The sequence below is a fragment of the Barbus barbus genome (genome assembly GCF_936440315.1).
Source record: "Barbus barbus genome assembly, chromosome: 11".
NCBI classification, from domain to species: Eukaryota; Metazoa; Chordata; class Actinopteri; order Cypriniformes; family Cyprinidae; genus Barbus; species Barbus barbus.
This window is the reverse complement of record NC_136739.1, coordinates 21,653,278-21,668,728: the sequence shown is the minus strand read 5'-3', so window position 1 is coordinate 21,668,728 and position 15,451 is coordinate 21,653,278. Positions and strand designations below refer to the sequence as shown.

At 37.2% G+C, this 15,451-nt stretch overlaps 1 protein-coding gene and 1 long non-coding RNA gene across 7 annotated transcripts in view; both read right to left on the bottom strand.

Moving 5' to 3' along the window:
- Positions 1–15,451, bottom strand: part of LOC306877285 — a 159,080-nt gene that overhangs the window by 121,142 nt on the left and 22,487 nt on the right. The window lies entirely within an intron of this gene.
- Positions 1–15,451, bottom strand: part of LOC306877220 (ubiquitin carboxyl-terminal hydrolase 9X-like) — a 42,269-nt gene that overhangs the window by 11,630 nt on the left and 15,188 nt on the right. For 4 of the 6 annotated variants that reach the window (XM_079428845.1, XM_079428846.1, XM_079428848.1 and 1 more), the window contains exons 12-32: positions 15,238–15,444; positions 14,918–15,054; positions 14,688–14,726; positions 13,975–14,108; positions 13,350–13,437; positions 12,496–12,838; positions 12,139–12,234; positions 11,833–12,044; positions 11,479–11,719; positions 11,185–11,334; positions 10,799–10,919; positions 10,576–10,706; positions 9,822–10,100; positions 8,331–8,456; positions 7,962–8,099; positions 7,673–7,839; positions 7,196–7,304; positions 6,924–7,070; positions 6,683–6,829; positions 6,346–6,553; positions 6,010–6,230 (exon numbers count right to left, since the gene is read on the bottom strand). In XM_079428845.1, the coding sequence (XP_079284971.1) occupies positions 6,010–6,230; positions 6,346–6,553; positions 6,683–6,829; positions 6,924–7,070; positions 7,196–7,304; positions 7,673–7,839; positions 7,962–8,099; positions 8,331–8,456; positions 9,822–10,100; positions 10,576–10,706; positions 10,799–10,919; positions 11,185–11,334; positions 11,479–11,719; positions 11,833–12,044; positions 12,139–12,234; positions 12,496–12,838; positions 13,350–13,437; positions 13,975–14,108; positions 14,688–14,726; positions 14,918–15,054; positions 15,238–15,444 (3,441 nt within the window). The remainder of the gene's footprint in view (positions 1–6,009; positions 6,231–6,345; positions 6,554–6,682; positions 6,830–6,923; positions 7,071–7,195; positions 7,305–7,672; positions 7,840–7,961; positions 8,100–8,330; positions 8,457–9,821; positions 10,101–10,575; positions 10,707–10,798; positions 10,920–11,184; positions 11,335–11,478; positions 11,720–11,832; positions 12,045–12,138; positions 12,235–12,495; positions 12,839–13,349; positions 13,438–13,974; positions 14,109–14,687; positions 14,727–14,917; positions 15,055–15,237; positions 15,445–15,451) is intronic. The other 2 variants (XM_079428849.1, XM_079428850.1) reach the window with 1 other exon arrangement.

Below are 15,451 nucleotides of genomic sequence, written 5' to 3'. Positions count from 1 at the left end.
CAAGACTTTCAATAAACTTAAATTGTTGTAAGTAACTTCAATTGCATAACAATTTAAAGAAAACTTTTGTTAAAATGCCCTCAGCTCCAGGGAATGCCCACATGGCATATACACCCCAGAGATGGCTAAATCTGTCAGTCACTTGGTACTGAGAAAGGATGATAGTCATCATTGGGCAGTTCATCCATTAAAAAGGTGCAATATAATTTCAATTTAATGATATTAACAGTCATCAGAAACTGAAAGCACAACATCTACAGGAATAATCCACTATGTGTGCTTCCAGAACAACAAGTGCAAGAGTCATAAAGCACTCTCTGGGTTAATAAAGCACACACCTGAGCTTAATTATACTGGGAAATGAGAAGCCACACCCCTCCATCTGAGCTTTTCCCTAGGCAATCCTACTCCCATTTTTATTCACCGTGATTGGGACAGGTGCTAATGGCCCAATGCAAATTTCCTTGGTTCAACATGCAATGTGTGTTACTGTTAACTAAAACTTTTAAAAGTTGTTTTTGCTAATTGAAATAAAGCTGAATATCTATATGGGTCAATGAAGTGGCGACTAAATTTTCTGTCCGATTGCATTTTTTCAGTTAAAAATTGGGTTTAAATGCATAAAAAGATGCCATATTTAAGACCTCCCTCAACCACATATGTACCAACTTATAAATGTTTAAAAAAAAATGTTATTTGTAATTTTTCTGTTGTCAGAAATGTCAAAACATCATGTGGTGCGACCGTCCGGCCATAACTGTTGTTTAGGAAACATCTTTGAAATTACCCTAAATTTATTCAGATTAATTTTCTGCACTATTTGCACTAACATGTTTTCCAAATTGTTTTGTAATCCTGTATAAAATTGCAAAGCTTTTGTATTTATATTTCCATCATAATATTCAAACAAACTTTATCCAATAATCTCCATTTTATGAAATATCATGTGGTGCGACCATCAAGAAACTACCATTTTGGTACTTCTATGTTGAAATCCATTCAAAGACAGGACGTTGCATCATATAACAATTTGCCAAGGTCCCATAGAAGCATCAAGCAGGTTTGTAACTCTTTCAAATTTTGAATTTTTTAATGGCTGGTATGTAGTTACCACATTTGGATATCATGTGGTATGACCTTAAAAAAAACAATGAATATTAAGTTATTTCTACAAGCATTTATTTGTATTATAAATTTCATAGTGACCTTTCATGGGAAGCTAGCTTATTTTGTTTAAGTGGCTAATTCTGTGCTTGTAAATTTTGACTGAATTTGAAAATATAATGTGGTGCGACTACTGCACAGTGTTTTCCATTATAGATATGTCCCAGGTTCGCAGTTTTTGTGCTTTTATATTCAATTAATGGTTTATATACACAAAATACTTTTTTTATATAGTTTGGAATAGATTTTTATGCAGGTTGCGTCATTGAGGGGTTTGTGTGTAATCTTTGTACAATATGAGAATGCAAAAAATAGGAATTCAGAGCTTCTAATTTTAGTTAGGTAATTATGCATTTATTAGTAATTTATTATATATTTATTAATAACTATTTTAATCTATTTTACCAGATTCCACTGCCAAGCAAAGTAAAATAAACTCTCACCATAGGCAGCATGTTAATTCTGACCCTGCAGTCAAGCACAAACTCCAGATGTAATTTTCTGCTGTAAGAAAGATGTTTATGATTTTATCTCAGAACTTGAGCCAGCAATTCTAAATTGACCCTTAGCAAAGACCCACCCTTAGTTACTGTTGCTACGTCAGACAAACCATCCGACAAACCATGGCACTTTTATGCCACACATCATGTTCTCATGCAGTGAAAAATACATCACGGAGCAAAGAAGACATTGACAACACGCCGACATACAAGACACAGTAGGTTACTTTCGATATTACTTTTTTTTTTTTTCTCCATTCAAACAACAAATACTGTTTTGTGGCTCTTTAATGTGTCGTGACAGATCGCTGTAGCACCTCAGTTCAAGCGGCATGTGACCGATCATCTCTTACTAGTTATAGCACAAAATAAACATGAATGAACATCGGAAAGAATCTTGTTTCAACTGTGAAAAGTTGTCAAACACTATTTTTCAAGTTCAAGTCCACCGATGTTAATCTACTCTCCTGTCTGGTTTGTTTGTCGTACAAAAATGGCAGATTTGGCATTATGATTGCGAAGGGTCAATTGAGCAGCCAAGGTTGGGCAAAGTTTAGAAATAACTGGGTCAAAAAAAAAAAAAAGAAAAAAAAAAGACTGCAGTTAATGCCATATGCTGAACTTTTCACACATTTCTTTAAATACATTTTTAATGATGTAAGCTCTTTGTGTCATTTGGAGCGACCACTCATCATGTGGTGCGACCAATAATAGCATTAACTGTATTAAAATAAAAATAAATTATCTAATTTCTGTGGCTGAAATATGAATCACTGCTATAGTATGCTTAAGTGAATGGTATTTTAAAAATATTTTTCTCAGTTTTATGCAATTTACAGAAAGAAATTAGTCTGCTAACTACTATTAAGAAGGCAACTCTGAAATTATAGAACAAAAATGAGATCATTATGTACAAAAACTCAAAAGAAATGCAAATACTTTGTTTCTAAACACTTCAATTACTGAGAACATCTAAAAAAAAATGTTAAGCATGTTAAGGAAATTAATTTTAATATAAATCATGGTCGCACCACATGACTTTTTTTTTAAGGCTACGGCTGCTTCATCTAGATGAAAAAACTAAAATCACTTAATTTAACATATTAATATGAATTTGTGTGTACACAACCTTCTTAATTTTTGAACAACTACAAAAGAAATGATAATTTTTTGTATTTGAAAATTTGCCCGTTGGAAATCCTTATATGTCAATGACACCCACATATAGGGGTGTAACGGTTCACAAAATTCACAGTTCGGTTCGATACGACACAGTGGTGTCACGGTTCGGTACGTTTTCAATACGGGGGGAGGGGCAATTGGTTACGTCGCAATGTTGGAAATATTTTAAACCATGAAGGCGAGCCAATGGATATCACACAAGCACACGTTTGCAACAGGGTTTGCACACGCGCAAACTTTGAGATCAAGTATACCAGCATAAATCTTGCGCAATCAATTCACTATGCAGAAAGTAAAAGTGGAATGACGGAGTAATGACGGAGCTTTCGGCATCTGACGCCGCATATTCCCTCAGAGACTAATCTACTTAAACATGCTGATAACGGTATAGCCTAGCTGTTTTAATTTACTTCCTTAATATTTCTCTTGTGGCCCGTACATAGTGAGAAAAAAAAACAAAAAAAGAAGAAACGTATTTCATGTTTCAATGCTTGGAATAAAAGCTTTTTATTTCATTTATTTTTATTGATGCCTGCAATATTTTAATTAAGGACTATTAATTAAGGATTAAGGACTATTATTCATTGTAGGTAGCCGTAGCCTATAGCCTAATAGACCTGTTTTAAAAGACCTTTTTAAAAAACATTTTAATTGAGGAGTAAATAGTCTAATCTTATCCTCGCAGCGCGTCAGTTATGCGGTAATTCTTGCGGGGCAAATTAATTGTAGCCTACTTTAATTTAATAATAAAAGTAACTTAATAATAATAGGTCTAAAAAAAAATAAGAATGTAACAGGCCTACATTAATTGGAAATGCCAAATCCTCTTAATATTGCCAATAATTGAGGTTTTTGACAATATCTCTGGCTATGGTCGATACAAGATAATCGTCTTTCGACGCACCCCAGAAAGGGGAGGTTATCGCAGGGCAGACAGCACGTTGCCTGTTACGTCGTTTGGGTTGCGTTGTTGAGCGCAGTGGCACTGATATTTCACACACTTTAAGCTCTTTTATTTTCCAAACGTAATAGGATTAGTCCAACGAATCGTTCGGTTTGTAATGCGTACCGATATACAGTGGGGCAAATAAGTATTTGATACACTGCCGATTTTTCAAGTTTTCCCACTTACAAAGAATGGAGAGATCTGTAATTTTCATCGTAGGTACAAAAAGGTATTAAAAAAATCCAGAAAATCATCGTATGATTTTTAAATAATTAACTTCCATTTTATTGCATGAAATAAGTATTTGATCACCTACAAACCAGCAAGAATTCTGGCTCTCACAGACCTATTTGTTTGTCTTTAAGAAGCCCTCCTATCCTCCACTCATTACCTGTGTTAATTGCACCTGTTTGAACTTGTTACCTGTATAAAAGACACCTGTTCACACACTCAATCAATCAGACTCCAACCTCTCTACTATGGCAAGACCAAAGAGCTGTCTAAGGACACTAGGGACACAATTGTAGACCTGCACAAGGCTGGGATGGGCTACAGGACAATAGGCAAACAGTTTGTTGTGAAGGCAACAACTGTTGGCGCAATTATTAGAAAAAGGAAGAAATTCAAGATGACTGTCAATCTCCTTCGGACTGGGACTCAGTGCAAAATATCTCGCCTCGTGGAGTATCAATGATCCTGAGAAAGGTGAGGGATCAGCTTAGAACTACACGGGAGGACCTGGTCAATGACCTGAAGAGAGCTGGGACCACAGTCTCAACGGTTACCATTAGTAACACACTACACCGTCATGGATTAAAATCCTGCAGTGCACGCAAGGTCCCCCTGCTCAAACCAGCACATGTCCAGGCCCATCTGAAGTTAGCCAAAGACCATCTGGATGATCCAGAGGAGGCATGGGAGAAGGTCATGTGGTCAGATGAGACCAAAATAGAACTTTTTGGTAATAAACTCCACTCGCCGTGTTTGAGGAAGAAGGATGGGTACAGTCCCAAGAACACCATCCCAACCGTGAAGCATGGGGGTGGAAACATCATGCTTTGGGGGTGCTTTTCTGCAAAGGCGACTGCACCGTATTGAGGGGAGGATGGATGGGGCCATGTATAGCGAGATTTTGGGCAACAACCTCCTTCCCTCAGTAAGAGCATTGAAGATGGGTCGTGGCTGGGTCTTCCAGCATGACAATGACCCCAAACACACAGCAAGGGCAACTAAGGAGTGGCTCCATAAGAAGCATTTCAAGATCCTGGAGTGGCCTAGCCAGTCTCTAGAAACTGAACCCAATAGAAAATCTATGGAGGGAGCTGAAACTCTGTGTTGCCCAGCGACAGCCCCAAAACTTGAAAGATCTGGAGAAGACCTGTATGGAGGAGTGGGCCAAAATCCCTGCTGCAGTGTGTGCAAACCTGGTCAAGAACTACAGGAAACGTCTGATCTCTGTAATTGTAAACAAAGGTTTCTGTACCAAATATTAAGTTATATTTTTCTATTGTATCAAATACTTATTTCTTTAAATTAATTATTTAAAAATCATACAATGTGATTTTCTGGATTTTTAAAAAAATATTCTGTCTCACAGTTGAGGTGTACCTACGATGAAAATGACAGATCTCGCCATTCTTTGTAAGTGGGAAAACTTGAAAAATCGGCAGTGTATCAAATACTTATTTGCCCCACTGTATATATTTGGGGAAAAAAATTGATAAAGTCTTCTTTAATGTCTAAGTATGCAAGAAATACTAAGAATTTAAGTACTAAGAATACTAAAACAGGAATTAAAGCTAAACAGAATTTAAAAATCTAATTTAATACTAAAAATATTCAAATAAAAGCCAATTCAAAACAATAATAAAAACTGTAACAGTATATAAATAATACTAAAATAACAGTTAAGCTCTTTGAATCTTTAGCGTTTTATATAGACCAAAAAGTGACTAAACTGCATTCACACTGTCCGTTGAAAGTGAATTCAAACCTATAATGGAGAAAATATGGAATATCCCAAATTTAAAAATTAAGTAAACCTTATGCACTTTGCGTTCACATTGCTCAATCTAAGCGAATCATACTGTGACCTCCTCCAGAGATATTTGTATTGCTTTATAGTACATTTTTATTTAAAACATTCACATATAGAGAACAATTCTCAGAAACATAACGCAGTCTGAGACTCCGGAAATGACCCATGTTAGGCAGTACCTCATTATCTTGCTTCTCGTCTCCAGACATATCATCATCCATATCGCTGCCTGTGCCTTCTATGGCCAGGATGCCATTCCTAATGGGAGGAATCATGTAGAGCTGCTGGATCACTGAGTTCATGTAGCAAGTCGCACCTGCATTTTTCAGACCCACAAAACCCTTGGTAGGCCTTGGGCCAACTGGCGGCAAATATTCCCATTCAGTAAGTGGTTCACAACCTAAAGGTACATAAAAAAACATTTATAAAAACAAGTAAATAACTGTATGTATCATGAAAATTGATGGGGTTGAGTGCACAATTTCTAGGAATCAGAAATCAACATTAGCACACACCTAAATAGTACATATCAGTTAGTGTGTCCACAATCTGCTTGAGATTTCGCACACATCCGACAGCAAGTGCAACCAGCAGTTCAAAGCCGGCATTGATGGTGGCTGGGGTGCTACACACAGGTATGGCCTGCTCAGTGGGGAATTCTCCACTCTTCATGTATTGCAAGTACACATTAGATGCTGGGAACAGGAAGTCATCCATTAACTCCTATAAGGAGTTCAGTGAAAAAAGGAAGTCCAGTTAGTCTGATATGGCATTGCAGTCGCAAATGGGAGATTTTTCTGTTGTTGATGTTATTTAGCAAAATTGGCCAATGATTACCACAGAAATGTTTACCTTGATAAGACTAGCACCTCCTTTTTCACAGCCAATGTGGAACTTCTTCTCTGGGGTCTGGAAAGCTAGTAGCTCTTTTGTGACCCCAATATGACCTTCCAAAATGGTCTCCTCAACCCCAGGCTCTCCAGTCCTCTTCACTTCATCCTGGGGAAAAAAAAAAACAACAAAAAAACCCTCAAATTTCCACACACTAAAGTTTGCGCTATTTTAATTCCAAAAAGGTGGTAAATGAACATACCCGGATGCGCTTTAACCAGTCGATCTCATTGTTTAGGAGAACTTCTGCATTAGGAAGATTAATGTTGCTGTTAAATGCATAGTTGAGTAAGTGCCTTAGAAGAGTGAAGTAATCAGCAGCGTGCTTTGCCCGCTCTTTTGCAGTGCTCTGGAACACAAAAGGACAGGATAAAGATGACTATAAATAATGAGATGTTCTGAATTAACACTAAAAAAATTTACAACAACAAAAAACCTCCAGTTGTGTCCCAAAGAAATACATAAGACACTTACACCTAAAACTGTGAAGAGGAGGGTGATGAAGAAGAGGAGAGGCCTATGGCCCATACAACACCGGGTGGCCATGAGGAAGAACTGTTCTTGGGCCATTTGGCGAACAGACCTAGAAGCAAATAATAGTACGCATTAGCAATGAATTTTATAAAACGAAACCATTCTATCCTGTTTGATAAAGTAGCAAAAATCAGTTTGAAAAATGTTAGTAAATTAATTTCAAGTTCAAACATTCAATACCTCACTTTAGGTCCATACCGTAATTTTTTTGACACATTTTTCCATTTTAAAATAATTTACACAACTTAATAGTACATGAAATATTACTTTCAGAGACTTATAAAAAAAAATAAAACAAAAGCATTTCTGAAAGTTTGGTATGCACTTTTATAAAAAATACTTCCTTAAAACTATAACAAAAGTTACAAAAGCAACAGCATAACAGAAATATCAGTACTTTATTTTACGATAACTCACTTGCTCTGGCAGTGCAGCAGCAGATCTATAATGAAGGTCTGCCAGGCCTTTTCTTTGCTAAGTGCATCTAGTGCAGTGGGCAAAAGGGCGAAACACAGGGTCATGACCTCCAGAGCTTCACAGCACACCTGCTCATCTTCTGCATCTGGCTCATTGCCAGCATTGGTCTGTGGACGTTCCAACACAACAGGCATAAATACAAAGTCATAAATAATATTCATAATAGTGAGTTAATAAATAATGAATCACAAATAGGTTTTATTTTTCCAATATAACCAAGAATTAGCACCTTCTCGTAGATCTTGCTGATCTCCTCATTAGAACTGAAGACGTGCTGAACAGAGCCGCAGCCGGAAGCCCAGACTATCTTCTGAACAGCTCGAATGACACAGATATCTGGGATGTACTTGGAGGCCTGGAAGAAGTTCTGGGAACAGGAAGAGAAGGACAAACTAAGAAAACTGAGCCTGAAACATGAGGTGTTTCCTCAGTTAATGCCTTTGCTCATCTCTTTTGTCACACGCAAAGCAAAAGTACTCAATCAACAAAAATACTTTTGATCATTACAGACATTTAAAGATAGCTAAGGACATTTATTTGAACAATGCAAACAAACCGGTTTCTGTAGGCGCCAGTTGTGTGGTGTTGTATAACATACCTCATCTGAAATCTGTTGGGCGAGGCGGATGGCCACGTTCCGCAGCATGCACTCGGCTGAGGGGTTTGGGATATTTTGCAAGGTGTTCTGTAGCACTAGAGCCTGGTCATGTGTGGTCTGGTTGATCTATGAACAATTTAGGAAAAAATTGTATTTTGCAGATTCATGCTAGGTCTCTATTTTCAAAAAGATTTCATGTTTTTGAAAAAAAAAACTCCTCACCAAGGCTACATTTATTTGAACAAAATACTGTAAAAACAGTAATCTTTTGAAGTTATTACTGTTTAAAATAACTTTTCTATTTTAATATATTTTAAAATGTAAATATTGTGATGGAAAAGCAGTCACAAGATCCTTCAGACATCTTTTCAATATGCTTTTTTTCATGCTCAAGATACATTTATTATCATTAATGTTTAAAACAGTTGTGCTGTTTAATATTTTTTGGAAACAAATATTAATTTATGGGATAATATTTTTCAGGATTATTTGATGATCTATTTATTTTAACTAGAAATAACATAAATGTCTTTACTGTTACTTTTGATCAATTTAATGCATTCCAGGTAAATAAAAATATTAATTTATTAAAATCAAATAAAATTACTGACCCCAAACTTTTAAACAGCCCAAAAACCCTTTCTGTACAAAAGTTGTAATCTGTGAAGCACAGTTTAAATGCAGCAAACTCTACCAAACACTGGTAAAAACTTTAAATCATACTTAAAATCAAACTTTTTTTTTGTGCTGAAACATTCAGTGCTTTAACAACAAATTTAGCTTCACATTTCACTTTGTGATGCAGACAAAATCATGGTCAGTGGTATTTTCCAACCCTGTTGTTCAATTACATCCATAGAAACAATCAAATACAGTCAAATAAAGAGAAAAATGCATGATCAAACTACATTTAACTTTCCCCATTCATACATTTAACTCCCTCATGTAAACGCTTCTGGAGTCTGTGTAAGTGTTTCCTTACAAGACACTGTACACCCTTGACATTTGTGGAGCTACATAGGGCAAACCAGCCTGTTTCTAATGATTGATGAATGTCAGGGAGGCTGAAAGGTTATGGTCTTAAACAGAAATGAAACTCTCAGTGCTGAACCTATAAAATCCACTCCGAAAAAAAACACTTCAAATACTTCCTTGCAGTGCTTCAAACAGAATTGTGTTTTGTTTTTTTACTATCCCATCCCCCCATAGTTGAAAGTGAAAGTGACGTGACATACGACCAAGTATGGTGACCCATACTCGGAATTTCTGCTCTGCATTTACCCATCTAAAGTGCACACACAGCAGTGAACACGCACGAACCCATTTTATGTTGCGGCGCCCGGGATTGAAGATTGAAACTGATTTTAAGAAACTGAGGGTCTAAGTTTTGGTCTTTTTCAGTAAAGTAAATTTCACTGAAGGTACTGTGCTTATACTTTTGCAAGACTTCCTTGAAAGGAACAGTTAGGAGCTAAAGCAAGGCCAACTTACAGGCGACACAGGGATAGTCCCCTCCACCACAGGCTGGCAGGCCTCCGCCACAGCCTTCACATGGCCAAAGCCTACAGCTGTGAGCAGCAGTTTGGCTATTTTTAGTGCGTTAAGATAAGCTCCCCGCCGGGTCTCCATGTCAGCATTTGGCAGGAAGTTATTTCTGGTGAGCATGCTCAAAACCAGGGGCAGGCCACCACTCTTCAAGAAGTTGTACTGGAAGTCACTCGCATCCTCCCCCAATGTCCCACTGGCAGGCATGAGCAAGGCGTACACCACCTGAGACACACAGAAACATTGCGTATATCAAAATGATGCCATACAGTGTGCCCATTTTATTAAAATATAAATATTAGACGAAAACAAATGAAAATGAAAACAAAACCTAATCTAAAATAAAAATAAAGCTAAATAATAAAAAATATATTTTTGTCATTTTAAACGTATTACACTTTTTTCTCCTTTTGTTTTTTCAGTACTCTTAATGTGTTTAACTGTTTGCATTACATTTTTGTCTTATGTATCATGTACACCAATTATCTGTATTTCTATTTATATATTCCATTTCTAAATATTTTATTGCTATTTGATTCAATCAAAGAGTTCAATTAAAATTTTTTAAAAAAACACGCCTTAATTCAAAATTCTGTGAAAAAACAAAAATAACACTGCTTTTGTGTGGTACACATAACCAGCTGTGCATCTATGCTTGGCTAGTTTAATAAAATATTTTCATATTGAGAAGCAAACAAACCTCTATCAAGTAAAGCACTTGAGATGGTGATGGTCCAAAGAAACGTGAATCCAATGTGGGGCTAAGGCTGTTTTCGCCAAGTTTGGCATGATCCAGACAGATGGCTCGCAGGTTTTCCACTGTGGTGTTATCTGAAAGGCAAAAACAGTGAGTAATGAATAGAGATGGCAAATTGGTGCAGCTAGATGTCTCAAGCATACATCTAATGAAGCATATAGAGCACCTGGAGGCATGAGCTTCATTAGAACACGAGCTCCATCCCGCAGGAGAGGCATGTTGAGATTACAGCCCAGGTCTGCAACTTGCCAGAGGAAAGAGATGTAGCGCAGGTGCAGGGACATTATCTGAGACAATAAGAATCAGAGGTTATACTTAAAAATTGCCAAACACAAAACATTAAAGGCAGTTAATAAATGCAGTAATAAATGTAATACTAAATCCAGACATTTAGCAAATGGGGGGAGCTTCTACAGATATACAGATCTCTCAGCAAAGCACCACAGGTGGATATGCACAATTTACAAACAGCTTCCGAGAAGATATTTTATATGACCATAGATGCCCTTTCAACAAATAGAGTGTTTGGCTCAATGATGGCACAATACTCACCACGCCAGGAAGACAGCTCTCCACTTCAGGGTTTGGCCCATCACTGTAGTGATTGCCATGGGTCCCAGGGGAGCCAGTGGAGGAATCTGAGGAGCTGTCTGGACTGGAAGGCATATTGGCGCTGACCTGGGTGAGCTTGGCTGTGATGAGCTAGAGAAGAAAATAAATAAATAAATAAAGCACTCTCATTAACTAACATATGCTGTTCAAAAGTGCTGTTAAACAAGACAAAAGTTGTGTGTGTGAAATGCCCTATTGAGTAAATTGAGAAAAAACAGCCAAGCAGATGCCTACAGTTTTATCTTTGAGGTTTAGCTGCCCGATCAGCTTTCTGTCATCTGCTGGGTCTATGATCTCTCCCCCGATAAACAGCTCAATCTTGGTGTGCGTGCTGTTGGCCTTTATTCGGTTCAGAATGCAGCGTCGCACAGAACCAATTGTGTCGTTGGTATGCGACCAAATATCCAGATCATCAACCTGTCGGCCTTGGTTTGGGAAACGCACAACTAGCGTGATATGCTTTCCTCGGAAAGCCCTTAAAGACAAAAAAAATTATTAAATAGAGAGTTTATTTGAATCTGGCCACCATAGACAAGTAGAAAATACAAATTCATTGAGCTAATTTATGACAGGTTTGAATGGGTCTACCTGGACATGGGCAGGATGGTCCTCTCCTCATGGTAATCACTGTCACACTCGGTTATATACTCCCTGAGCACAGTCAGTACTCTCACCATGCGGATGGCCTCCTGTCTAGCACAGTTAATGCTGTCTTTATCTCCGTCAAGCACACACAGAGTATCATAGGAGGCTTTGAGCCGGTCAAAGCAAGACTGAATAAAATCCTCATGGATCTCTACCTGCAAACAGTCATATGACACATTTTAAAAACAAACTCAAGAGCACTCCAATATTTATTGCAGCAAGTGATATGCTTTTCCGCTGTATTATTACCTGGTTGGCTTGTAATTTTGGTCCGAGGTTTGTATAAATCTCTTTAAGCAAGTCAATAGCTCGGCTAGCAATATCATCACTTCCTTGAATCACAACCTGTTAAAAAAAAAAAACCATGGGCTCATTTAGCTTAAAAATACTACTAGTGATATTACAACAACATAACTGTGATGTCACCCAAAAATACCAAAAGTTCCATTTAAGCGCAAATTTTTAATTTTGCTACTTGACATTTCGTTACAATACATTGACTTGTTTCAAAATAACCGACAGAGTAAAAATTAAGGCATTTCAGACCAGTAATATCCCAGAATAAGTAGCTCTGAATATACCAATGCAGCTTTAATTGATTCTTACCCTCCACAGGTAGTCCAGCCCTATCAGCTCCAAGTCATCCATCATGTATGCCCGGCGTTTTGCCACCAGTTTGCCCTCCCTGCAGTTGACAGCCTTGAAGAATCGTTCAAAGCATTTCATCCCATTCTCGGTCAACAGTGAGGGGTCAAGCTGCAATACATTGTTCTCAAAAAAGTCCTTGTTGATGTCAGGGTCAAGGTCGGGTTCGTCGCCCATGAGTTTGGAGTACCATTTGAAGCAGGCCTCCCGATCACACAAGAACACCGCGTTCTCCGCCAGGCACTTCCAGATCTGCTTAGCCTGAGGAGCGCACAGCCAGAGTTGCCCATCTTTCAGTAAGAACCTGAAGGACGAGGATATTTAGTGATTTGTTATTTAGGGAGTCTTTAGAGAGTTTCCATAATAGACCTTGTGGTGCAGACCAAATTCATTTGATGTCAGAGGTAGATTGGCGTGAAAGCTGTTTTATGAAATTAGGTGCACACCAAGAAACTGTCTGTTCCTTAGTGAACAAGAAATTTGCCAATTATGACAAATAACTTTCCTTTTATATTATATAATAGTCAAGTACACACAGAACATTATGTATGTGTTTATTTGTAGAAATGAAATCAAAGGGATAGAAAGCAGGGTGAAAAGGTGAAGTGAAAAACACTTTCCATTTGTGGAACCTGCGTCGCCTAGCTACAGTGATAAACAGCTGATTCTGGTAAACGCGGTGATACTCAGGTTCATGACAAGAATGAGTAGTGTTTGGAGCCAAATAACAATGTGAAAAGATAAAAGCATAGAATTGCATTTGGATTCTGCAATCTATGCAGTGTATAGGAAGGTAGCTTGTAAAGTATAAATACCTCAAGAAATTAAGCCGTTCCTGGACCTCCTGAACATGACTATACCGACTTCCTGGCCTAACCGTCTGGGGATCAAAGTCTGTGTGCTCTGATAAAACAAAATAAAGTTAGCACAGGTAAATGTTTAACATGGGCATAAAAAAAAAGAAAAAGAAAATATATGTTAAATGGGTCATGATATGCAGATTCAGATTTTTATATTATAATTTTTGTACCAAAAAAATCCAATATTTATAAAAACAATTTTCCATCCTAATGTTCACTCTCTGATGAAAAACAGAAGTGAAATGAGAGTTGCCTCTTGTAGAAATCGAAGTAAACACATTTGCATTTGATACTAGCGATGGCAAGCATTTTGATAGAGCTGTATATGTTTATATATGATGTATATTAAGATGTGTGTCAAGGAGAATCACGATGTCACAATTATCTAGATTTCAAATGGGTAGAAAAGAATCTGTCATTTTTGTACAAAAACTTACAGAACTTGTTTTTTTTTTTTGTAGAGTAACCTCTTATACGTGTAAATAGAGCACATTTTGATTCTCCATTTCATAAGCCCTTTTAATGAATAACACAAGAAGAGGTATGTCCATATATACAAACAGTGTTAAGTCTCACAAACCTTTCGAGAACTGCCTCATATTCTCCATGTATGCAGACAGGTTCTCTGCTACAAGAGTGACCAGTGCATGGTTGTGCTGCAGTTGGTTGATTAGGTCATGTCGATAGAAGACATGTGGGCTCCGCTGCGTTTGACTAAAGAAAGACATGACTGAATTAACCATTCCATTTTAATGTCTCCATTATATTACAAGTTTTTCAACTAAACTGTATGACAATGAGCTTTTTAGGTATATAGAAACAATGTTTCTCTGTCCCTAATTGAAAGCTTAAATTTACATTAAAGAAGCAATATCCCGAGACGCCATCAAAGCAAAGGCAGAAAAATAATTATTCGTCATATTAAATACATTGCATAAGTTGTTGGAAAGTATTGGAAAATGTGAGTTCAGCTTTCTGCAATTTTATTTTCTCCAATGGACTCACACTTTTAAAGCATCCTAAAGGAAGAGTGCACAAAATCCAAACTTTGTCCAAGAGAATGCATTTGTAAGTTTATGAAACATAACTCACAGCAGCACTCTTACTTTAAGAAGCTTTATTCGCATGAACCTCGTCCATGGGCACTGATTGGTGATTTGATTAGATGGTGCAGAACACACCAAGCAGATTTTCATAAATTACAGATTTACTGAAATCCAAAAGCAAACTTCAGCTTTAAAAATTAGTTATAATAATAATGATAATATTTCCCAAAATTAGCTGTCCACTTACCCCTCTAAGCTCTTTAGTAAGTTAATAGGTATTTTCTTTCTGAAAAACAACAGGGATGTGTACGATACATTTGCTACATTTACATGCTCTTCCTAAAATGTGTGGGTAACTTTCATGTAAATATTCCTTGAATATGAGCAACAATGTCTTTTTGTACATTTTATTTTTGTGTACTAAAACAAGCATCAATGCAATTGATGGTTAAAGATGGTTGAGTTGAGTTGTATTACCTTAAATTCTGGGGGGCTTCTCCAAAAAGGCTACAGATCTCCCGTATTTGCTTCAGTGCAGGAATCACCCATTTGTCATTAGTTCTTAATTCTTCTATGAATCTGTCTATCCACTGCATCTTTTGTGTGTCCCTGTCCTACAGCAGAACAAAAACACTGTCTTTAATTCAACGTCCTCAACTTTTTTACTCCCCCCTCATGTTGTTCCAGGCAACCAAAACATCTAATAAAATGACTTTGTTTGGCACAGAAGAAAAAAAAAAACAGTAAATTGTAGTTTAATTTGACAGTGAACTATTTAAATAAAGCTGACAGGGTACCTGGGAACAGCTATAGTCCAAAATTTTGATATGAGCGCTAAGGGCCTGGTCCATGATATCCACAGGAACATCATCACTATGGGCCAAATTCCAAAGCAGATTGAGCACTTTGTGAGCCATCACACCATCCTTGTCATCCTCTGCCAGTCGACGAATCAATTCCAGTAACTTCTCTCTCTGCTTTTTACTTGCATTAGTCCAGCTCTCCTATAAA